General features: G+C 42.6%; 1 protein-coding gene across 12 annotated transcripts; it reads right to left on the reverse strand.

Annotated features, from left to right (window-relative positions):
- Nucleotides 1-1,746: 1,746 nt before the first annotated feature.
- On the reverse strand, nt 1,747-23,780 carry LOC141551665 (uncharacterized). Of its 12 annotated transcripts, none has more exons than XM_074283565.1 (8): nt 22,531-23,780; nt 20,214-20,416; nt 18,030-18,156; nt 16,011-16,169; nt 10,519-13,859; nt 8,916-9,042; nt 5,438-5,596; nt 1,747-3,892 (listed from the first exon to the last, which is right to left on the reverse strand). In XM_074283565.1, exons 2-5 carry the CDS (start codon nt 20,316-20,318, stop codon nt 13,159-13,161), a joined length of 1,092 nt encoding a protein of 363 aa, XP_074139666.1. In that variant the 5' UTR covers nt 20,319-20,416; nt 22,531-23,780; the 3' UTR covers nt 1,747-3,892; nt 5,438-5,596; nt 8,916-9,042; nt 10,519-13,158. The 12 variants fall into 12 exon arrangements, with proteins under 12 accessions (XP_074139666.1, XP_074139665.1, XP_074139664.1 ...); XM_074283564.1 differs by lacking the exon at nt 22,531-23,780 and adding an exon at nt 22,062-22,519; XM_074283563.1 differs by lacking the exon at nt 22,531-23,780 and adding an exon at nt 21,109-22,519.
- Nucleotides 23,781-24,270: the final 490 nt, after the last annotated feature.

A 24,270-nucleotide genomic window follows, 5' to 3' on the forward strand; every position in this document is an offset into this window, starting at 1 on the left:
GTCATCTAGCTGTCCTTAACAGGGCTCTTTTGCTCAGATTATTGATACCTGATAGAAAGGCAACATTGGACACAGGGCCACTTCTCTCTGAAAGACTTCTTTGGCCAACTAAATAAAGGTGAGCGACCTTTTAAATCCCATAGGAAGCTTTTCCTGAAGAGGACAATTCTAGCCTGGCTGACTTCCAAGGAGGAATGCAGGTTCCGACCATTTGAGAAAGAACCCAAGTCCTCAGACGGTCTGAGGGATGTCTGCGTATCTCTTCCCATCTGTGTTGGCTATCTTCCCTTGTACAGTGGGTTCTAAGTGAAAAGCCTTCCTTGAGCAGCTTAAAATCACCTCCTGCTCTGGGCCTAAACCAGTTTCAGACAGCAGAGACTGGGCCTAAGCTGGCAAGCAGGGAGGTTGTCTACTCTTTTCTTTGTTGGGGCAAGCCAGTGAGTTCACATAACTCTCCACTGCACTTAGCTGCTGTCACATGGTGGCAGTGACTGGTTAAGTTCTTTTTTAGTACTCTCATCTATGAAATTACTAATAATTCGGTCTCTTTTCCAGGCTGTTGGCATGATCAAGTGCTTGATCAAACACTTGGCAAAGTAGCAAATCAGACTAACTATTAAGACAAGGAATAGAAGGCACAGGTCGGATTTTTGTTTGTTTTTACTATCCAAATGACTAACTGCTGTAGTGACAGACATAATATTGTAAAGATTTTTTTAAATGATAAAAAACATTCTTAAAGTATATTCCAAAGTGGGAAGGGAAATTGCTGAAAGCCACATTCTTCTCTACTGGTTTCCATAATTCACCATCAATGAGTCTCCACTTCTCTAGAGCTGGAGACAAAGGCTAGGTTGACTGGGTTTGTGACAACTCCTCTGGCCCAAGAGGAAAAGCTGTGTCACTACAGAGCAAGGAGAGTCTATGTAGTGAGAGAATGTACAGATCTTCAGGAATAAACATGGTATAATTAACTCCTGATGAATGTCTTTCTGGAAAGAGCTATCAAAGATTTAATTTGGTAATTCAGGACATCATATTCCTCTGACTAAAGTAGGAATGGTCTCTTTTTTATTGCTGTTTGCTTGCATTTTATTTCCTTCATTTTCTTTTCTGGTTTGATCTGATTTTTCTTGTATAGCAAGATAATTATATAAATATGTATGCATATATTGGATTTAACATTTGCCATTTAGGGGAGAGAGGTGGGAGAAGGGGGGAAACAGGAACTCAAGGTTTTGAAAGGGTTAATATTGCAGAAATATATATGCATATGTTTTGAAAAATAAAAAGTTTTAATTTAAAAAAGATCCCCCCCCAAAAATAAAAGTAGGAATGGTAGATGCAGCATACATTGTCATCTCTGCCCAGAGGAAGCACTCAGGAAATATGGGTCATACTGAATGAAAAAGACCAGCTTGCCCATGAGAAGTCTGATCAGCTTCAGTTCCAAGCAGTAGTGTCTTCTGGTCCTGGCCCTGAATATTTCTTATAAAAGGCTGCTGATGGGTCTACTAAGAATTTATACTAACTGCAACAGGGTCCTGACTATAGGGAAACAACCTTTTGTTAATTTCTTATTGACAGTTGTTACTAAGGCTCTAATCCCCTTCCCCATTCCCTTACCCAACCAGGAACAATCAAGGATTTACAGGTTTTATGAACTATTGAAATCATTAGAGGCTTAGTATATTTGGGATCCAGCCAATGGCAGCGTTGCTGTCTGGTGAAACTACACAGTGAACATTGGGTCAGTTGAGTCTTTATTATTCACTATGCACATCAGCCTAGTTTCCAGAGTCACTCCATTTATTATTGCTATTGTTGACAAAATACTAAAGAAACAGACTTGCCAATTGTGCTCATGCCTGCAAAGACTTTCAAAAGGATTAAGAAATAAAATTGGGACCACATTCTGTTGGGCCAACAGAAGAGGTAAACAGCTGCTCACTCCATCCTTTTAAACTTGGGATTAGCAGGGGAAAATCTCCGATCCCATATCCATGGACCCTGTTCTTCATTCAGGCTCGGATTGGTCCTTAGTATCTGAGGGTCAACATCTCAAATCTTTAAACAATATAATAGGAAGAAAGAAGCAGGAAAGAGAAGGGGGTCAGCATTTAGATAATGCCAAAAATATAGAAGTTTGGGAAGTCCTGTGCTAAACACTATAGAACTGTTATCTCACTTGATTTTCACAATGACCCTTTGAGGAAGGAGGTTGTTGTCCTCATTTTTACATCTGAGGAAACTGAAGCAATCAAAGTTAAATGATTTGTCCAGGGATTCACAGTAAGGGTCTGAGGCCAAATTTGAACTCAGATCTTGCTGATTCCAAGTGCAGGACTCTTATCAGTGCTGTACCTGGCTGCCTTTTTGGCACAAACTTCTAGAGCTGAAGCATGACTGACCCTTCTAACAGAACTGGTCTGTCTGCTATGAGAGCAGCTCAGCTGGTCATGGCAGGAGCTAAGATTCTAATTCCATCTCTGTTTCTTACTAGATGTGTGATGCTTGGGCAGCATCCCATCTCAGTTGATGGCTACATGATTTCTAAGGTCCTCACATCCTAGGAGCTATGAGCTCCAGTCTTCCTCTATTAGCCTAAAGAGCTGGCCTGGCTTGACTTTGCCAGGGTCACTCAGGTTGCCATTGGGCTTTCCCCTGGTGTGCACTCTGATGTGGGTAGAGAGCCTCGACTGGTGAATAAAGCCCTTGCCACACTCACTGCAGGAGAATGGCCTCTCCTTATGGTGTAAGCGCTGGTGGTAATTCAGGCCACTCTTCAGGCGGAAGCTCTTACCACACTCAGGGCACTGAAAGGGCTTCTCACCACTGTGGACTCGGAAGTGCTCAGTCAGTTTATACTGGTGAGTGAAGCCTTTGCCACATTCCCCACAAGAGAAGGGCCGATCCAGGCTGTGCACACGTTGATGGATCTTGAGGGTGCCCTTTAGGCGGAAGCTCTTGTCACAGTGGGAGCACTGGAAGGGCTTCTCCCCCGTGTGCATTCTGAGGTGCTGTGTGAGGTGGAATTGCCTTGTGAAGCCTTTGCCACATTCATTGCAAGAGAAAGGCCACTCCCCGCTGTGTGTGTGCTGGTGGGCTTTTAGAACAGCTTTCAGACAGAAGCTCCCATCACACTCCGGGCACCGGAAGGGCCTCTCCCCGCTGTGCACTCTCCTGTGTTCACTGAGCTTAGATTTCTGAGTGAAGGCCTTGCCACACTCAAGGCAGAAGAAGGGCCTTTCCCTGCCATGCAGACGCTGGTGTGCCTTTAGGAAGGCTTTCCTGGGGAAGCTCCTGCTGCATTTGGGGCAATAGAAGAACATCTTGCCTTTGTACAATCTAGTGTGTTCCATGAAGTGGGTGAGGACCTGGACAAATGCCCCCTCTGTTTTGTATGAGCCCTCTTCTGCCTTTGTGTGACTCTTTAAGCAGCAGTCCTTTTCATTGTTCTCCATCTGTAGCAAGTGCCTTGGCTGTCCATGGATGCTCTGGTGTCGCTGGAGAGCAGATTGCTGCCTAAACAGCTTCTTGCCCATCAGGCACTGGCCCTGTTGGTCTCTGGAGTAGCTTTGGTGTTTGCTTAGATGGCCCTTTAGGCAGAAGGCTTTCCTGCATTCAGGACAGGGGCAGATCCTCTGCCTTGTGGGAATTTTCTGGAAGGAAGGGGCTCCCCCAGTTTTATGGTTCAAGTGGACGCTATGAATGTTTGGAGCTAAAGATTGTGAATTTTGCTTACATGGGTTCCTTAAGGAAGAGCCTCGTTGACCATACATAGAGGAATCTTCTCTTTTTTCTCTTGATAATAGTAAATCAGATAAGTCCTGGTTTTGAAGATCACAAAAATATTGCTTTTCCTTTTGTAAACTCAAAGATTTCTGGTCCTCTGGAATGAAAAAAAAACAAAAATATAATCATTATACATTCTAGGTGATTTATTATACATTCTAGACACTTTCATTTTAGACTCTGATCAGGCTAATTGAAGAATCCAGTTCTCCTTGATCTCATTTTTAGGGCAGCTATCACTCTCAAAAAGTCTGATTTTACTGATGATTTTACATATTTCTTTCTCTCTCAATACAAAGTAACTCCTTCACTATCTAATGGACAGTGTCATTAGTTGCTGAAAACTACATTATCATCTAGCAGTCGACCTCTGGAGCAAAGTCTTGAAATTAGCTAGGTGGCTCTCAAGTCAATTGTATGTCACTAAATCAGTATAACACTCAAGGCCTTTCTAGGTTGGTAGAATATGTGCTCAGCTAACCTAACCTTTGTAAGGTCAACCATATACTACAATGAGGTATTTTTCAAAGTGGGACTTTAGTGTTCATTAGCATAATCAAAAATTACTAGACTGCAGAGACTCAGGGAAATGATAGAGAACAATAAGGTCATAAAAGTATATATATCTATATCTATATATAGATATAGATATATGCTGTTAAGAGAACAATAAGGTCATAAAAGTATATATATATATGTATATGCTGTTAAGAAAACCTGACTCTGAATAGAGGTTCTCCCAGAGGACTCAAGGAAGAGCAGGAATTAGACTGCATGGTAGGCAGAGTATTTACTGTCTAATGCAGGGGACAGATAAATCACTTAATAAATACTTGTAGAATTGAAGTGTTGAATCCCTATTACATTTTTTTAGTCTAATAAGTCTGAGGAGAGACAAAGGATTTTGAGAACTATGTTCATCTACTATTTCCAAACATCAAAATGGGTATGAATCTTCAAAGGGGAAATATTAGCTTAAGAAATAAATTCAAGGACTCCCCAAGGAATAACACAGTTGAACTTTTTAAGGTATACTTATAACTTAAGGAAAGTGCTGTTCCTAAATTAAGGACATGGAGAGAAGGAAAAATATATAGAAGCAGGGAATGAATAGTCATATCTTCCCTACCTTTTCAAATTCTGAGCTCTCTTAATTTAATCATACCCTAGGGTACTTGCTGTTTCCCTCAATTTCTAACCAGAACACAAGGTTCTGTGTCTAGCTTAATCTTGGAAAAAAATATGAACTGCTAGGTTTCCACCTCATCTGTAAAGTGACCATGTCTGTTCTAACATTTAGGACTGTTATGAGAATCAAATAATTCTTGTAATAATCACTAGCATAACATAGGCAAAAGTGTTCTGGAAACTATAGAGTTCTTATATTGAGAACTATTATGATAAGGTAAAATATGAGGTTCCAATCTTGGATGAGAGCTCATCTATGGGTTCAGTGGGAGAAGACATTCCCCAGTATGACAGTGAAGTTGTTTGAGGTATGCGTCCTCTTGAAGTCCATTTAGTGTCTCTCAAGATTCCAAACCACAACTCAGCCCAACATGAGGGGAACAGTTAAGTCTCAGAATTATGAGGATAACAAAATACATATTCAGTTTCATTGTCTTCATTATTTCTCACTCACCCCAAAACAGTTGCCCTTCTGTGTTCTTCAAATCAAGATGCTCACCAGCTCTGGTGCTGACTGCCAGGTCTCTTCTCTCCAACTTTTCCAGATCTCTGATGAATGGCTCTTGTCCCTGTTCAATCCAGGTGATCAAGTCTGGCTTGGGAATAGCACAGCCTGCACAAAGCCCACAAAAAAGGAATTACATTTACTTAAATTGAATGTCCTTAAACTGAAAAGCATGTTGATGGTGATTCAATTGCACCTGATTTCCTAGGAGAATAAGAGAAGTATGAAACAATATAGGGAAGATTTTTAAAACTAGGTTGCCGAGGTATCTCATCCCAATGCTCTATTGAACCTATTTGAATATCCTACTTGACTTCTCATGCTCTTAACTTCTTGAAATGTGCTACATGGTATATTTTCTTTTGATCCCAGATAAAGGATTTCATTGAAATGAGGGAATTACTAGTGTGGAAACTCGCTTCACTGATGCAAATCAACATCCCTTCTGTAACTTAGTCTTAGAGGGTTTCCTAGGGCCCAGGAGAAAGCCACTTGTTTACAGTCACAGCTAATATATGGAAAATTCAGGATGATTTAAGTTTTTTGACACTAAACATGATCTTTCATTCCATAGACCATGCTGCCCTCTATTGGTATATGGTAGTTTTAAAAGAAAATTAAAATTGCTTTTGTAATTCTGGCATCTACATTTTCTCAGTTTCCTGGATTAAAGAGGCATGTGTTATTTAATTTCTCTTCCTTTATCCCTGGAATCCAACCAGTCAGAGTCTTCTTTAAAAAAAAAACAAACAAAAAAACTTAAACACCAAACAAAATTATTATTTCCATATACAAAATAGTACAGAAAAAGACAATTATATATGAAACTGTCAATCTATTATATATAGATTGCTCTTCCATTTAAGTAAGTGATAAATTTAATACATAACTTTTTGTTTGCTTTTTCTTCTGACCACTAAAACAATCTTTTATTGATTTTCTTAATTTCTTTTGGGGGGGGGGAAAGGGAATTCTATTGCTACCTGAACTTTTCAAACCTTCCAACTCTTCCTCAAAGCTGGGAATGGGGGAAAGAAGAAAAAACATAATCTTTGTAATAAATAAGCATAGTTGAAAAAAGAAACTCCCATATTGGCCCTAACCAAAAACATATCCTTTTAAGTCCATCATTTCTTTGTCAGAAGCATTCTTTATTATTGGTCATCTGGAATTGTGACTAGGCCTTGCATTGACCAAAAATCTAATGCCTTTCAAAGTTGTCTGTCTTTATAAAAAGAAATCACAAAAATTGTTCTCCTGGTCCTTCTCACTTCAATCTGGATCAGTTCATGTAAATTTTCCGAAGTTCTTAGAAACAGTCCCAGGTGGTATTCATGATTATTCTTTCAGAATGTTTCTTTGGTTTCTTTTTCTCTGTATTCTTTTATCATTTCATGCTTCAAGTATAAATTGACTTTGCTTCCTTCAAAGCCCCCTTGAAATCCATTTCTTCTCTCTGAACTCTCCCTGATCAGTTCAGCTCACATTATTATAGATTATGCTTCCTTTTTTGAATTCTTGTAAGACTTTTAATATCTACCACCAAAATTTAACATTGCATAATTTACTATCTAGTACTGTAAGTCTTTTTGTAAATTACTCTGGACAGACTCATTCAATGATCATATATGGTAAAGAAAACAACCATGAAAAAGAAGAGCTATGGTCAATGCAATGATCAATCATGACTTTAGAAGACTGATGATGTATCATGCCTCCCCTCCTTTGGCAAGATCAGTGATAGAATAACAGGTGCAGAATAAAAAAAAAGATTTTCAGATACTGCTAAACAGAAACTAAAAATGAAGAAAACAAGGAAGTCAATGGCTCATCAAAAGAAAATAAACAGAAGAAAGCAGAAGGAAATTCAGAATAGGTCATAGCCAAGAAAGGCAATATTGAAACTATCATGTTAAATTTTAAGTAAGCAATAAAAAAGCCTCAAGTTGAATGATGAAGTAGAAAAAATCAAAACTAACAGTTAACAGTTCTTACATGATCCTCTTTTTGTTTTTTCTTTGTATACGGAAGTGTTCGGATATTGATGTTTATTAAGATGCTAGTATGAAAGAAAATGAAAAAAATTACAAAGATGATAAATTACTTAATGGCAGAGACTTATAATTCTCTATCTCCTAGCTAGACAGTAGGGTAGTGAATAAGTATCTATTGACTTGGCTAAAAGTTCCTCATTTTTGTATTTTCATTCATTATTGTTCTTTTTTATTAAATTTGTTCTTTTTTATTTTATTTACATCTACTTTATTTTTGTTTATTGTATCTTGTTTATTCATTTTTCCTTTCATTTCAAATATCTGTGTGCTGAAGAGACCAAGATGGGAGAAGAGAGAAAGGGAATGTTACTATATCAAATGGCAACAACAACAACATGTTTTTAGTTCCCTAGCACTTCTCAGCAAATCTCTCTTTGGTTCCATTTACACTCTCAAAGTGATATAATGTTATGTATACTATGAACTACTTATTATAGATATTATGAATGATATACAAGTAACGCCTACCTGGGGCAACTAGGAAATGAAGTGGATAGAGTGCCAGGCCTAGAGTCAGAAGACATCTTCCTGAGTTCAAATTCAACCCTGGACACGTTATGTGATCCTGAGCAAGTTACTTAACCCAGTTTGCCTCAGTTTCCTCATCTGTAAAATGAGCTGGAGAAGCAAATGGTAAACCACTCTAGTATTTCTGCAAAGAAAGCCCCAAATGGGACCAGATAGTATTGAAAAGTAACCAAATAACAAAAAAAGTATGTATCCACTAAAATAAAATATACACATAATGTGTATAAGGGGATATACACATTATATGAATATTATATGTAATGTGTGTATGCATACCCAATGGTAATAGAATTTTATATAACATTTAACATATATAACATGTGTATGTATACATGAGTGGAAAGAAAAATGTTAAACATGTATGATGCATTTATGCACACACAAGTGAATAGACACCATGTATAATAAGCAAGTACTATGTCTCTCCATTTATATGTTACACATACATTTGGGATAGGATGCACACTTCACACACACACAGTTTCTTCCCTGAGAGCAGGAATTGTTTTATTTTGTCTTTGTATCCTATCCCTTAGCCCAGTGCCCTGGCACTTAAAGCTGAATAGATGCTTGGTGCATGATGGAACCCTTGTGAAATGGACATGCCTTCCTTTACATTAGACCAGATGATAACCCTGAGGGTGTTTGGTGAACACCCAGATACCACATTACATATCGGAAAATCAGTTTCAGTCTCTCACTAATGGAGACCCAAGCAAAGGTGCAAATATTAAAAACCGTCTTCCCAATTTTCTTACTGAAAAAGCCAAGCATCGAATGAGTGTATAAAAGCTCGTTTCTGCATCCATGAGACACCCAGAAAGTTCCTCCCTGAAGCCCCTTACCCAGGAAGATCAAAGTCTCATAATTGGATTGCATCATGTTCTTATAAAGGTCCTTCTGCCAGTCCTCCAGGTTCCTCCACTCTTGCTCTGAGAAATACATGGCGATGTCATCGAATGTCACAGGCATCTGGAACCACAAACAGGAAACACGTCACTACTACTTCAGTTCAACGCTTCCAACCCCGTTCAGTTCACTTGATGTGCTACCAATTGGTTCCCACGAGGACTATTTGCAGCATTTTTAGGTGACCTAATAGCTACGCAAGAGAAAGCCACATGCGTCTTGTCAGGAAGGGGCCTGTTTTCCCATTCAGACACGACATCTGGTGGCCAATGCTCAGCAAAGCAGATTTTCGTTAGGTAAAAACTCGCGGGAAGCTCCAGGTCATTCAGGATCTTGTCCTTTTACTAGATACTGGGACTTTGGGGTGCCAAGGCTCCGCCCAGAGAAAGGAAGAGCAGGCTGGTAACAGGGGAAATTTCGTTGGGAGATGCTCGGGCACCTGGGGATCAGAGAACCGAGCTTGTCTACCTGCAGGGTCCCGGGCCAGGAACTTTGACAACATTCATGTGTTACCGAGTATCTGGCATAGGGCTCCCTCTCCTGGCGCCCCAGTCCCAAGGCCTCAGTCTGCTGTTCCTACGAGCCCCTGGGGGGCCCCCTACCCGCAGCAGCAGCGGTAGCACAAGGCCCCCTCCGGAGACCGATGGCACCAGCGCAGAACGAGCTTGCTGGGGGCCGCGGGAGACAAGCCCGACACCGAGGACGGGGTAATCCCGCACAGGGGCTTAACCCTCATCCATGACACGGGAGCATTAGTCACTGGGACCCCTATAACGCAGTTAGGGATGACGGGTAGAGGACAAATTGGACAAACTTTAAATCTCGGGGTAAATGATTTACTGTGGACACGACTCTCGCCCCAACCCCTTGTCCCCGGCCACCGGCCCAGCTTTCGGGAAGCCTGGGTCCCGGGTGGGGGCCGCTCTTACCCGAGCAGGCGCCCCCGGGGCCATGACCTCCCAGTCTCCTCAGGCGGGTAGCACCTAGTACTGAGTCGGATATCGTGGCTTGGGGCCTCGGAGGTAAGGGCCGCGACCTGCATCCGGGGCCCCCGCCCTAACGGAGGGTACGCCCCATCTCCCGCGCTCCGCCCCCACAGCGCCGCCTGCGGGCGGGAGGGGGAACGCCTTTCTGCTCCGCCCCTCCGACCCGGCTTTCTCTCGGTCCCGTCCACTTCTGCCGGCTTATGTTTCTTTAGGCCCCGCCTCGCCCCTCTTGCCCTCCTCTTCTATGCCCCTCCTATCCAGGGGTTGCTCTTCGCCCCGCCCACCCCCTCCTGCTTCTCTAGGCCCTGTCCCATCCCCTTCTGTACGGTCCCTCCCTTCCCCTCTAGCCACTCCCTCACTTCCTCCTGCCCGGGCGGAGCGGCTCTCGCTCAGAGACAGGCTGGCCGCTGTCAGTCAGACATGTTTATTTGCACACGCTCCAAGATCGCGACCCTTCTGGTTTTCTTCCAGCCTCCAAGGGGCGCCCCTCTCCCCAGTTTGCTATACTGCCTTTGAATTCTTGTGCCACAGCTGGCCCGAACCCAATACTTACATCTTTTACTTCCTTTCACTCCACGCATTCCTTTGTACCTTAAATTCCATCCAGCTTTATTATTCCGAACTCTTGCAGAACGCCCCACCTTTGCCTCCCCAAGGGCAGGCCGCGTTCCTTTCCTCTGTTAACACTAAGTCGCTGAGCTCTGGTCGCACTCAAGTACTGTGTACTGACAACGGACTGACCCAGGGCGGCAGACCCCGAACTTGCGGGGCTAAGACAGACCTTAAAGAAGAGGAACACTGGACTAGAGGTGGAAGAGATTGATTGCTTCTAGTACTCAGTGGATGTCAGTGAGGGGTAAACTTAAGATGTGTTATCAGTGTAGAGAACAAATGAGGCTGCTTGAATGGGTCACAACGATCGTAGATTCTTAAACTGTGCTTTGTGAACCCATATGGGGTCTCATAACTGAATATGGGGGTCGTTTCATTTATGCATATTTTATGAACGTATATAATCAGGTTCAAGTAAAAATTTCTTGGGTGAAATGGGAAAAAAATTAAGAAGCCCTGATAAATCATTCTGGACATAAATTAGGAGAAAACATAACTATTTTGAAGTAAGGCCTCATACTAGATGGTATGAATTTGTACAGTATAAAACCAGTTCAGCTGCCTTGGATGGTTTGAGACCAGACAGCTTCATCCCCTATAACTACCCACCAGGACCCAGCTATCCCGGGAATCTTGCTCTGTGCCCTACCATTACACAAATACTTTTCTGCTTTCACTTACTGCTGAGGACACAAAAATCCAAGGATTGCTCCTTGGAATGGTGTGACATACAAGCTTTCTGAGGGTGAGCACTATCTCGGGCTTTTGTCTCCCCTCTGCTGAGCAGACACATATGAAAATAAATGTTTGCTGATGGATGAACATAATATAGGGAATTGAAGAACATCCGGAAGTTTGAAACAAGTGCTCTGAGAAATAAAACATAATTTTTTCTAAAAACTTATTGTCCCAGAAGCAGGGAGAACAAAATGGACCATTAAGACTTGGGATGGTGGAAGAAGACAGGACGTGGCAAATTGGCCATGAGGACAGCAGGGAACCACTGATGTATCCAGAAGAGGGGAAAGATGTGATAAAAATGCCTGAGAAAAATTAATCCTGCAACTTTATTCCAAAGGGCTAGTACAAGAAGAGATTTAAGGCAGAGATGAGATCAGAGCTTGTGGACAGCTATCATTCTGAGCCTGTGCCTGTAGTAAGTTCATCAAAGGCCCAGGCTCACAAGGGGTACTTCATAAATATGAAAAGAATGAATTATAAATGAAATATTTATTTTCACAGTTGCTTGATCAATCATGTCTACAAACTGGTAAGGTAGGTATGCAGGTGTTATTTGCCTTGTAGGTGAGGCAATTGAAGTTCTGCAGTTCAATGCCTTTCCTTTAGTTGCAGAGCTAACAAAGTAAAATAAATGATTCACTCATGCCTCTCACACTTCAAATCCAGTGTCTTCTGCTAGTCTTCCTAACTTGTTCTTCCAATCTCCCTGTAAAAACCTAGTATTCTCAACAGTACCCTTGTGGAAATTTTTGTATTTTTTTCTCCAGACACATTGGTGAACTTTGATAAATTTTCCCAGCCAGTATTTCTGCCCGAAATGTCTCCTATCTTCCTTTTCAATGTAGCTCAAGAGTACTCCAGTACTTACCCCACACTTACCTCTCACCTTATTGGGTGTCTTCTGGGCTATTTATGTCCATGATTAACAGCTGAAGGGGAGTAAGCTATGTTCATTTGTGATTGTTTTTTAATCTTGATCCTGTTGGGAAATGAGAGACTAGCTCCTATTTCCATTATTTCCTTGCTTATTGTAGTAGTTTTTCTTCAGTTGAGGAGACTATGGAAACTTCCCCAACTCTTCATATATATCAATTTAAATTCAGAGATGTTTTACTGTTGTGTCTAATAAATTACAGCCCCAAATCCAATAAAATAAAAAAACCAAAACAACTTCAGCAACCAAGATTATATATTATACGAGCTCTAAATTCCCATGTGACTCAGTCTTCACTGTTCAGGTCTGAGGAGGGCAGGAGGATGATCCTTATCCCTGTCTAACTATTCTATGTTCAGGGTTCTCTCTCACTCTTTCAAAGGGAAACTCTGGTTTTTAGGGAGCAGACAGTGAAAAGGGATTTGCCAATGGCTGGGTACTGTGTCATTTGAAAAGGTGACAACCTTTTCAGAGCTAGCTTATGAGGCACATGAGAACACCAATCTCATTCTTAGTTATATCTTGTTTTTGAACAAAAAATAGCATCATAGTGTGATCACAATTTTACTGGCCAGGCTTTACTTAACAGCTGAAGAGTTGCCTTATGAATAAGGTACTTATTTAACTTCTGCTTGGCTCTAGAAAGAACTGTGAAAAGTGGGTGGAAGTTATGGGGAGCCTGGCTATAGTGCAATCTAAATAAGAACTTCCCAACAATCAAAGCTATTCCAGAATGGAATATGACCTGCCTCATGAGGTACTAGGTTTCCTATTACTAGAGATGTTCCAGCAGAGGTCTAAAGACTACTGGTCCAAAATTGGATTAGATAATATCTGAAATCCTTTCTCACTGAATTGCTCTGGTGTACACTTGACATCTATCCCTTGTGTGCTTGAGGTCTGCTTTTAATTCCAGTCCAGGTCCATCAGTCCATGGAGCAGGCCCTTGTATTGCTGTTTCTTGGTATGTACCTTAACATGGGCTGTGAGTTTGGACTGCTTGGAGAAGGACTTATCGCACTCGCTGCAGCAGAATGATGTGGCCTTGTGAGTACGCAAGTGACCCTTCATGTCTGCTTTCAGGCGAAAACTCTTGTCACACTCAGGGCAATGGAAGGGCTTCTCCCCGGTGTGCAGTCTGATGTGCTCGGTAAGATGGCAGTGTTTGGTGAAGCCCTTACCACATTCCGGACACAAGAACGGCCTTTCCCCGCTGTGCCGGCGCTGGTGGGCCTTCATGTCGGCTTTTACTCGGAAGCTCTTGTCACACTCGGGGCATTGAAAGGGTCTCTCCCCTGTGTGCAGGGACAGGTGCCTGAGCAGATGGCCCTTCTGATGGAAGCTCTTGTCACACTCAGGGCATTGGAAGGGCCTCTCCCCCGTGTGCAGGCGCTGATGCCGGAGCAGTCGGTCCTTCCTGCCATAGTTCTTATTGCACTTGGTGCAGAAGAAGGGGTTCTTCTCTCTGTGTATCCTGATGTGATTGGCTAGTTGAGATTTGTGGGCGAAAACCTTATTACACTCATTACAGCGGAATGGTAAAAGCCAAGAAGAATTCTGGTTTTGAAGGTTTTCTGGCTCTTTTGAACTTGAAAATGTAGAATTCCCTGGAATTAAAAACAAAAAATACTGTTAATTTTCATGGCTGTGCCATGTCAAAGCTATGAAACTTTCATTATAAACACATGTTTTGTATGTGTATATACACACACACACACTCCTGATTTCAAGGGGCTACTATGTGAATCAAAAAGTAGACCACACAATTCTTTATAACCTATAAAGCACTATATAAGTATATGGCATTAATATTTTTTGAACCAAATTAACTTCTTTTTGTCTTCAGCAAAGTTTGATACTGACTCTGAGCTGTTCTAAAATTCCAAATTCTTTTGGCCACAAAACAAAATGTCACTACCAAAGATGCTCTTGCTTTGCCCCTAAATTCATCTTTTTTGGGGCAGCTAGGTGGTGCAGTGGGTAGAGCACCAGCCCTGAAGATGGGAGGACCTGAGTTCAAATCTGGTATCAGACACTTAACACTTCTTAGCTATGTGACCCCAAATGCCTCAACAACACAATTTATCTTTTTTATTTCATTATCATGACCAAATACAGATAGATTATGGAGACCCCTTTTTCTACTTCCTATCCCTCATTACACATGACAAAGTCAAGAAATCTACCAAATTCATAACATTAAGCTCTAAATCTGAGTCCAAAGATTCTCCTCTTTAAGATAGTCAGACATAGGAATTAAAATATTCTGCAAGGATACATCTTCCCCCATAATGTCCAGGCTAGGTCTCTGGAGGGCCTCAGGATCAGTCAGGATCAGTCAAAGTCCTTGGTCTTTAGAAGAAGTGAAGGAGGTAGCCACAGGACTGATGAATCCTGATTCTGGAGTCTGAAGCCCAAAGTCTTCTCTCCTCATCGTGCTGTGTCCGAGAGAGTCTGATCTCTCTCCCTCAGCCCTCCCATCTTTGCCTACAATTATCTTTCCACCACACATTCAGCAAGCATCAATCATGAGGAGAGCCATAACATCACCATCTCATCTAAATATATGCTTATAAAACCAATATCTCACATTGAGTAGGTAATTAACTTAAGTGCTCTGCTGTCTTAGATTCAGGTACCTTTTCAGAGTTCCAGCCCTCTACATTCACCTTTTTCAGGGTTCCAGACATTCCAGTCTCTGATGTGACTCATGGAGATTAGACAGGGAAACTCCAGGACAATGTTAATTTCAAAAACGCTCTCACAAAGTTTGCTGGAAGAATGGTGAGTCTTTGGGACTTTACATATACTACTACATGCTATTCTTATAGTAGTTCTGTGAAATACCTTGCATGTTGTGCAAACATTGCTATCCCCATTTCACCTATGAGGAAATTACAGCTCAAAAAGATTAAATGGATTGTAGTAGTTGGTACAGGTGGGAGTGTAACAAGTTCTACTGAGCACAGTAAGCTCCTTCCATAACACTGTGTTGCTTCTCTTAGGGACATTAAAGGGAAAAAAAGGGATCAGGAAGAACCACCTAGTTATATTCTCCTTCCTTTGCAGATTCATAGCTGAAAATTCAATTATCTGTTGAGAATGAATTTTTCCCAAATTCTTACTGATCTGGAACAAATGTTTCTTGTAGAACACTATGGCTACTAAAGGAAGTGGAACTACTCTTTGGGAAAGGAAATTGGATGCTTAAGAATTTTTTTTCTCTTGTATCTTGTCTTTTGTCTCAGTCATATCATAGGCCTTTCTAATTTTGTTACAGGAATTCAGTTATCTTAGTCAACTAAAAGCAGAGCATCAAAATTCCACTGACAGGTTATGTGTACGTGCTGTTTTCCTTGCCTTGTGGAGCTAACTAGGAACTCAATGCTTTCTCATTCTGGAGCAGTCTTCTGTTCTAGTATTCTAGTTCCTGATTTACTTAGCCACTGGAAAGCAACAGCCAAAAAAAAAAAAAGCAAGATATTTTCCATCATATTACAAATTTGACTCCCCAACTTACAACAGATTTCTTTTTCAGAAGCTAAAATTTCAGGTTTTTGAAATAAGAATGAGACAGAGTTCCTATCTGTTCATGACACACATAACAGTATGGTGGTCTAGGGCCTGGAACTCTGGGTACTGATCTACCTGCTCTCGTGAAGCCCAGGCCAGCCCTGACATCAAACCCCAGCTCAGGTAGACAGGAAAATTTGAACATGGCCTCTTAAGTTTCACTCCTTTCACTTCTTCTCACTCACCAGAAGACAGTTGATCCCATGTGCTCTTCAAGTCAAGAGGTTCATCAGTCCTGGAACCAACAGTCAGTTCCCTTGTGCCCAAGTGTCCCTGATCTCTGATGAATGGCTTTTCTCCTTGTTCAGTCTGGGTTATCAAGTCTGGTTTGGGAATGTCATAGCCTGGACAAGAAGCCACAAGACAGCAAATAAGCTTATTTGCCTTAAGATACCTAGAAGCACAAGTTTTGGGAACACCTGTAACAAATGGAGATGTCCATATCCTAATACTGGGATCCTGGAGTGATACCCTATATCTCTCTGGCTCTAAGTTGTGTGTAAACTAATTTCTTCTCTCTTAAAGTTCAGTACTATGTATGGTGATTAAATTATAATTATTTTTGGTTTTTGAGTTCCTTGATAGCTATTTGAGTTGACTCAAGATGTGGAAACTGTCATAAAATCAATCTTTGAATGAATGTGCCTTGAAAAAAATTGGCTCTACGTAAAGTGTTCCCCAGTGTTCTTGGTAATAAGTTTTCATTACCATCTGGCTCAAATGGATGGACTGTCCTCCTTAGAGTTAAGGAGTTGCCTCACATCAAGTGACATTTATATAGTGCTTTAAAGTCTACAAAAACCTTATGAGATAGATCAAGTATTACTATTGCCATTTTAAACATAATTTAGAAAAAAGTGTGGCAGATTGGTCAGTGCTAGGTACGAAAGTCCCAAGAGTCAGAGCATACCACCGACATTATCTGAGGAGCTAATCTGAGTTTTACATATTACTCCCAGACTAGAGGTTCAGGTATCAGAGGGAATGGAATGAGCAGAAGGCTGGATTTGGAAGTGTAAGTGACAGTAGGGAACATGGTCAATTCTCTAAAGTGTATCTACTAGAACACAACCATGTGTAGGGAATTCTCTTGCCATGCATTTCCCCATCTTCAAAAAAACTCAACTCTTTACTATTATTTGCACATGTATGTTTATATCCAATGCTGTTTGCAAAAAGACAACTAGTTCCTGGAGAGAGCTTGTTTGTTTTATACTGATAAGAAAAGCAGAGTGACTGAGAGTAGGGGTGTTGAAACTCAAATAGAAACAGATCCCAGCTGGCAGAATACTACCATAGAAAACCATAAATCAACATCTATGTTGCAACCTATTTTTATTTTGTCAAACATTTCACAATTCCATTTTAACCTGCTCCCTAGTGGCAGTGGGTTTGAGGCCTATTGACAGTAGAGATAGCTAGGTCTAGAGTCAGGAAGTCCTGGGTTACATTTCTCCCTTCCTCCCTCCCTATCACATACACAAATGCACTTATGTGTACATACACCGATTTCTATATTTCCCACAAAACTGAATTTAGCATTCTTCACACAATAGGGACATATTTTTCAGCTATACAAAGCAGAACAGGAAGCCTGTATAAAATTTTAGTTCTGTTTTTGACAAAAAGGGTTCTAAAATTTAGAATAAAGCTGTTAAAAGGAAAGAATGAGGAGATGCATTTCAGGACAGAAAACTTCCAAGTTGTCAATTTGTTCTTGTGGATATTCATGAGATATTTGTAGAACTGAAAAGAGATGATGACTCCAAACGAGAGAAAGGAGACAACTAAGACTGGCCTGAGATGATATCTTGAGGGTCAATGCTATCAACCAACAAAAACCCCAGACACCAGCAAAAATCCAGAAAAATGCTGTAGAGCAGCTATATTCCTTGAGATGTTAGAACTGGCATTGAGACAAGTAGAATCAGTGTGATAGTCTGAATATTCACAGTAGCCAAATCCTCCAATTTTGAGGTGATCGTTGTCAATATTGATGGCAATTGTCACCAGTTATGGTTTCATGGTTGTCTTTGTTCTCCTAGTCCCTACTATCTCAGTAAATGCAATGAATTGAACAGAACAATTACCCATTTGAAGCTACACTGTAAGGTCTAAGCATTCAAGCTAGATGACTTTTGGAGGTCTCTTTCAGTATCTGATTCTGTAAGACATCCTCAATATTCCTCACGAAAACATCTTACCAAGTGAGACTAAGGTTCTATAATTGGTCTTCATCACATCTTTGTAAAGTTCTTTCTGCCACTCCTCTAAGATATTCCACTCTTGCTCTGTGAAATATATGGTCACATCCTCAAATGTCACAGGCACCTGGAACCACAAATGTGAAACATTACCTTCACTCTTCACTGCACTTCAGAAACTTTTAAAATTCCATTTCTGGTGTGACCCTGGGCAAGTCACTTAACCCCAGCCTCAGGGGAAAAAAAAATTCCATTTCTGTCTTTCATTTTTCTACTACTGTTTCTGAATCTTCCTTTCCCTTACTCAGAAAACCATACAGTAACAAAGAATATTTTTAAAAAATCATTTAAAATTTGACTTTGCAGCCCACAAGAAGGCAGGAAGGTAAATATATCTTCCAAGACACAAGGACTCTTTTTTTCAAATGCAATAACAACACTGATGGCAGATGCATAGTGTTTTACATTGTGAAAAACCGGAGAACTATTATTCTAAAACTAATCTGAGAGTCTTGGGAAAATCTCTTCATAACTATTTGTTCATCTATAAAATGAGGCAGTTGTTTTATACAATCGTTAAAGCTTTTTTTTTGGCTCTAAATTAAAAAATCCTGCTCTGACTTCTTCATCTGCTCCTCTACCAAGCCCAACCCAGGTCCAGGGCCCAGACGCTAATCCTCTGGTCATCTGACCTCTAGCTTGAAACCACTGAGATCATTTATCCCTATTTCAGTCTACATCCTACATATTAAAGTCTCCATAATATGGCACCTGCCCCATCCTCCAACTTTCTAGTCCTAGCCTGCTAAGTAAGAATGTTTATATCCCATTCAGATTTTAAGAACCTTCCTTTGACCCTACCATCTCCTCAGGCTAAGTCCTTCCTCTCTCTTATCTTATACAACCAATTCTTAGAATCTTCTGATACTCATGGCCTGGCCTTTACCACCTTAACTCTCACCTATTTCTCCATCTTAACACTAGACTCATTCAGTTTTCAATTCCCATCCTCTTGGCTTATCTGCAGTCAGAACCTGATAACATGCCCCCCTCCTTTGGGGTACTTGCCCTTTTCAGGTTGTCATGACCCTGCTTTTCTGGTTAGCTTCCTCTATGCCTAATCACTTGTCTTTTTGTAGGATTGTTATCCGAGTCCTTCCACATAAGTGCAAGAGTATTCTAAATTTTAGTTCTGAGTATTTCTTGTTCTATACTCTTACTGATCTTATCACCTTGCATGTCAGCTCTTTTTTTATAGGTAATTTCCCAATTTACATATACAATCCTTTTGTATTTACTGACCTCTCATTCCATATCATCTGCTTGCAGGAGAGCTCCACTTGAACAGTTCATAGTTATCTCAAACTCAGCATGCTTAAAACAGAATTAGTTATCCCCTCCATTCCTCAAATCTATTCTATTTCTTTCAAGGATATGACCTTTCTTCCAGAAAACCTAGGTCTGCAATGTTGTAGTCAATCCTGATTCTTCAAACTTTCTTATTCCCCAAATATCTAATGTTCTCTGGTGAGAACAGAATAGTCCTCTTCCCTTATTCAGCATCAATCAAATCTAACATGCTGATGACAGATACTAAAATAAAAACCATTTACAATTTTAGAATAGTCCATTAGGAAGCCAGCTATAATTTAAATATTCTGAAAAACTGATCTATACAAGTAAGAAAATTGGATAAATAAATTTTTTGGCAAGGAAATGAAATCCTGAGCAAATTCAGTATGAAAAACAATACCACAAATTTAAAAAGTGGATTTATAATTTTCAACCACAAAAATTGTAGGAGACAATTCATATTTTTTTTTCTAAAGGGGGGGGAAGGTTTCTGAAAAAAGATCTGAGTACTTTCCAATAGCCTTTGGCAAGTAATTTATTTAGATTGCTTCTCCTAAAATCCCAAATCACGATTCATTAAAGCCTAAAATGTGGTTCTGCTCTAATAGGAAATCTATTTTCTTTGCTGTGTATACACTGATTCACTGTTCAGAGCCCAGTAATATTTATCTAAGGAACGAATGATTTTTGTGTTCAATGTTTAATAAATTATTAAATTTGCGCCCACTACCTAAAAAAACTCCGGTGGTGCCCTCTTATCTTCAAAAGGAAGCATTTAGTTATCTCTGCTCTTCACTAGAACCCTTCCTATTATCTTAATGATACACTTACCTCCGGGCACCCAGAAAGGCTGTTCTTCACAAAGGAGGCTCCAGGGCTTATCTCCTTGTCTTTGTACATGGCTGTGCGCTTGCCTGGAACGCCCTTCTTCCTCATTTCTGCCTCTGAATCCCTGGCTTCCTTTGAATCCCTGGCTTCCTTTAAGATTCGGCTGGAGCATGTATCTTCTGGGAGAGCCCTTTTCTATTTCTACCCTGAAACCCAAAATCCCAGTTGCGAATGATTCTCCTTAAAGTTACCGAGTATTTTATCTATCTCGTCTATATGTCTCTTCCATTAGAAGACAAGCTCTTTGAGGTCTGGGGCTGTTTCACTTTGTAACCCTGGTGCTTAGCAGAGTGCCTGGCACTTGAAAAGCAAAAAATAAAATACCTGATTCATTTGAAAGTCAGTCTGTATAGGGAGCACAAGATAGGGACAGACAGGGAGAGACCATAGCGTGCCCGGCCAGGCTTCCTGAAGAGCTGGATCTGGAGCTGGAGCCCTGCAGAGGGGTGTGTGTACACTGGAGGATGCTCAACTGGAGAATAGCCTTGTGAGTGCCTGGTGCCAGAACTCTGGGATTGACAAGCATCAATCACACTCTGGTGTGAACCACTTGCATAAGGTTTGGGCCACCCGTCTCAGAACCTCCCACTGCCCGAGGCACCTGGATGTGATCTGGAATGCTCCTTTGGTTTTTTTTTTTTTTTTGGGGGGGGGGGTAGCATGAGTTTAGGGACCTGGATTCCTGCCCTGAGTAGCCAAGGAGTTTAATCTAGAAGTAGTACTCCAACTCCCACCTCAACCAAGCTCCCCTCAGACTGGCCGGCTCTTGTTCCCTGCATGTGTTCTTTTACCACTGGCCTCCACATTAGGCCAGTTCCATGCGTGGAACATCCCTTACCCTTCAACTCATCCACATCTTTGCTATACCGGGTCTTGTTTTTATCAAGAATGCCAGAACCCATAGAGCCTAGTTCCTCCAAGCAGCTTGCTGGTGTGTAGAAAAGAATCTCCTCATAAAAGTACCAGCTCCGTTAACTCGTAATTCACAAAGACGGAGATTTTTAGCTCCTTCCGCCCCTGTGGTATTTTGGGCTGGATAAAATCAGGAGAGCATCTGCCCCGCCCCCTGGGCCGGCTCTTCCTTAACAGAGGGCAGCGCCCCGGCTAAGACCGGCTAGTTTCTCTCAGTTGAGGGCAGCCTGGGGAAGGTTTTTGCCCCCGCTGATACCTGAGGAGCTTCCCTAAACACACCCTCCCCGGGCTGACCCGAGTGTGAACGTGAGACGGACACACGGGCCGGCACTGCTGGAGGGAGCTTTCTGGGGGATACACTCCTTGTATAGTCCACAGCTGGAGGAGCCCGGGCCAGCTTCTGCGCCCCCTGAAGGTAGACTGGGTGCTCCACAGAGCCACTCACAAGCCCTGCGGCTCTAGGGCGGATTGCACCCCTCCCCCCGGGCTACAGGCCGCAGGCCATTTAATTTTGTTTCATTCCTCGCTTCAGCCTCGTGCCCGTGGCCGCCAGGCCCGGCCCTCCCCAGGCCCTCGTGACCGCTGCGTGTCTCGCTTCTCCCCGTCCTCCCCCGCTTCCGCCAGTCCACTCCCAAGCACTGGGGCAGGGCACGGGCCACGGGTCCCGAAGACCTGGGCTCCGATGCCAGGTCACTTTCGCGACGTCAGCTCGGACTCTGGGGGATGGAGCCTCGACGGGTTCTCCAGGAGCCTCCCAGCTCTGCACCTGGGGCCTCGGGGGCGGGGCCCGGAGGCGGGGAGGAGTCCCTCCCGCAGAGCGCGGCACCTCCCCGAGAGCTTCGTCTCCTTCCCGTATCTGGTCCCGGGGCTCCTGCCCACCTCCGGCTTCTGCAGCCCAGCCGGGGAGGCGGGCTCCGCTTTTACCGGAGCAGGAGACCCGGGGCTATGGCCCGTTCGTCTCCTCCGCTGGGTATCCGGCGGGTCCAGAGCCGCCCCGCGGTCTGTCCACGCCGCCAGCCCGAGCGCCAAGCCCCGCGCAAGCAAGGGCCACGAGCCTCGCAACCCGAGGGGAGGGGCCGTCCTTCCTCTCCCAGGCCCTTCACCCTCCGCTGAAACAGCGCCCCCTGCGGCTGGAGGGGACACGCCGCTGGGAAGGATCCTGCCCCGCCCCTCCTGCCCGGGCTCCTCGCGGCCCCGCCCCTCCTGCCCGGGCTCCTCGCGGCCCCGCCCCTCCAGCTTCGGCTTCTCTCGGGGGCACGGACCTTTCTTTTCCTTTCACTTCTGACTCGCGGCTGAGCTGCGTACGCTACTTTTTCTATCGAAAAAATTAAGTTTGTAAAATACCTACTATATGCAAAATACACAGTGCTGTGCACAGAAGAAAAAACTGACTGCGCCTGCTCGTCCTTTGTCTGGAAGGGGGCCATGACGTCAGGGAGGTGGTGCCGGGCGTGCCTCGTTAGATGGAAGGAGTCCTGCTGTGCAAGGGCACCTGCCTCACTCTCTCCTCCGGAGCCGCCGGGGTCCAGTGGCCAACATGCATCTGGAGATGGCCCGGATGTAGTGGGAGACCTCGGCCTTTTAAAGCCAGCCTTCAACAGGTCTCAGTTTGGCCCAAGTAAGCACCCGTTCCGTGATTGAGGCTGGGCAGCAATTGGGGCAAATAATCTTTTTTATCAAGTCCCCCCCCAAAAAAATACCCAAACTCTAAATCCGGGAGGGAAGACCCTTAATAAGAATTCAGGCCAGTAACCTCAAATCTCTCGGGAGGGTTCAGAGGAGGTAAGGCTGTGAGGTCCTGTGTGGGCAGGAGGAGGAAAAGGGGGCGGGAAGGAAGCCACCGTTTGAGGAGCTGACGTTCTACTGGGGAGGGACAATGAAATATGTATCCGATTGTGCAGCATATATAAAGACAAACATACCGTTATGCGTTATTTTACACATCAACTTGAAGAGCCTCCTGTGTGCCAGGAACTGTGCCAAGGGCTTGGGGCACAAATAAAAGTACAAAACAAAACAGGCAGTTCTCTGCCCTCAAGGAGCTTTACAATCTAGTGAGCGGAGAGAAAGGGACAGAAAAGGTGCGAGTTAAACACCACCGTCTGGCAACGAATTGGACGCGAGCGAGGTCAAGAAGGAAAAGAATCTGCTAAGTTTCCAAGGTCGGGAGCCTGGGAGAGGGATCGGCCGGTGGCTCTTTTAACAGACATAGGGACGCGTGACGGAAGGAGAGTCAGAAGGGTAATGGTTTTCACTGTGAGCGTGCTGAATTTGAGATACATCCAGATGAAGATTTGGAGTCAAAGCCCAAGTCCACGTGACCTTTTTTGGCCGCCGTGTCACAATCACATAAGTTCCCATTTCTCTTTTGGGTAAATGTCCATCCCGTCAGGCTTTCCTTACCCTGTTTTTATGAAGCTAATTTTTCAAATCCAAGTGCAAGACTTTACATGTATCTTTATTACAGTTTATATTACTTTCTCCAGATCTTTGGGATCCTGATGCCATTCAGTCTATCTGTATTTGTATATAGAACTATTTATCTATCTTATCTATCTCTTCCCGCTTTACATCATCTGTAACTATAAATGTAAGAGGTATGCAGTGTTTTGTCCATGTGGGTTATTTACCTGGGTCTCTCTGGATGTCATTCATAGAGAGGCAAGAGTAGACTAGAGTCTCCTTCTCTGATTCTTTCTTTTTTCTTTTTTTTTTTTTTAATTTTTTTTTATTATATATATATATATATTTTATAATATTATCCCTTGTATTCATTTTTCCAAATTACCCCCCCTCCTTTATTCCCTCCCCCCGACGACAGGCAATACCATACATTTTACATGTGTTACAATATAGTCTAAGTACAATACATGTGTGTGAATATCATTTTCTTGTTGCACAATAAACATTAGAATCCGAAGGTACATGCAACCTGGGCAGACAGATATTAGTGCTAACAATTTACATTCCCCTCCCAGTGTTTCTTCTCTGGGTGTAGCTACCTCTGTCCATCATTGATCAACTGGAAGTGAGTTGGATCTTCTTTATGTTGAAGATTTCCACTTCCATCAGAATACATCCTCATACA

This window comes from Sminthopsis crassicaudata, chromosome 1 (genome assembly GCF_048593235.1).
Source record: "Sminthopsis crassicaudata isolate SCR6 chromosome 1, ASM4859323v1, whole genome shotgun sequence".
Classification (NCBI taxonomy): domain Eukaryota; kingdom Metazoa; phylum Chordata; class Mammalia; order Dasyuromorphia; family Dasyuridae; genus Sminthopsis; species Sminthopsis crassicaudata.

What these genes read in the sequence shown, in the direction of transcription:
- LOC141551665 (XM_074283557.1), bottom strand. Translation starts at nt 9,932, where the DNA reads ATGGCCCCGGGGGCGCCTGCTCGG. An exon ending in TGAGACTTTGATCTTCCTGG is followed by an intron (nt 5,597 to 8,915) that starts GTAAGGGGCTTC and finishes GGCTTTGTGCAG; the next exon opens with GCTGTGCTATTCCCAAGCCA. An exon ending in AGAAGGGCAACTGTTTTGGG is followed by an intron (nt 3,893 to 5,437) that starts GTGAGTGAGAAA and finishes TTTTCATTCCAG; the next exon opens with AGGACCAGAAATCTTTGAGT.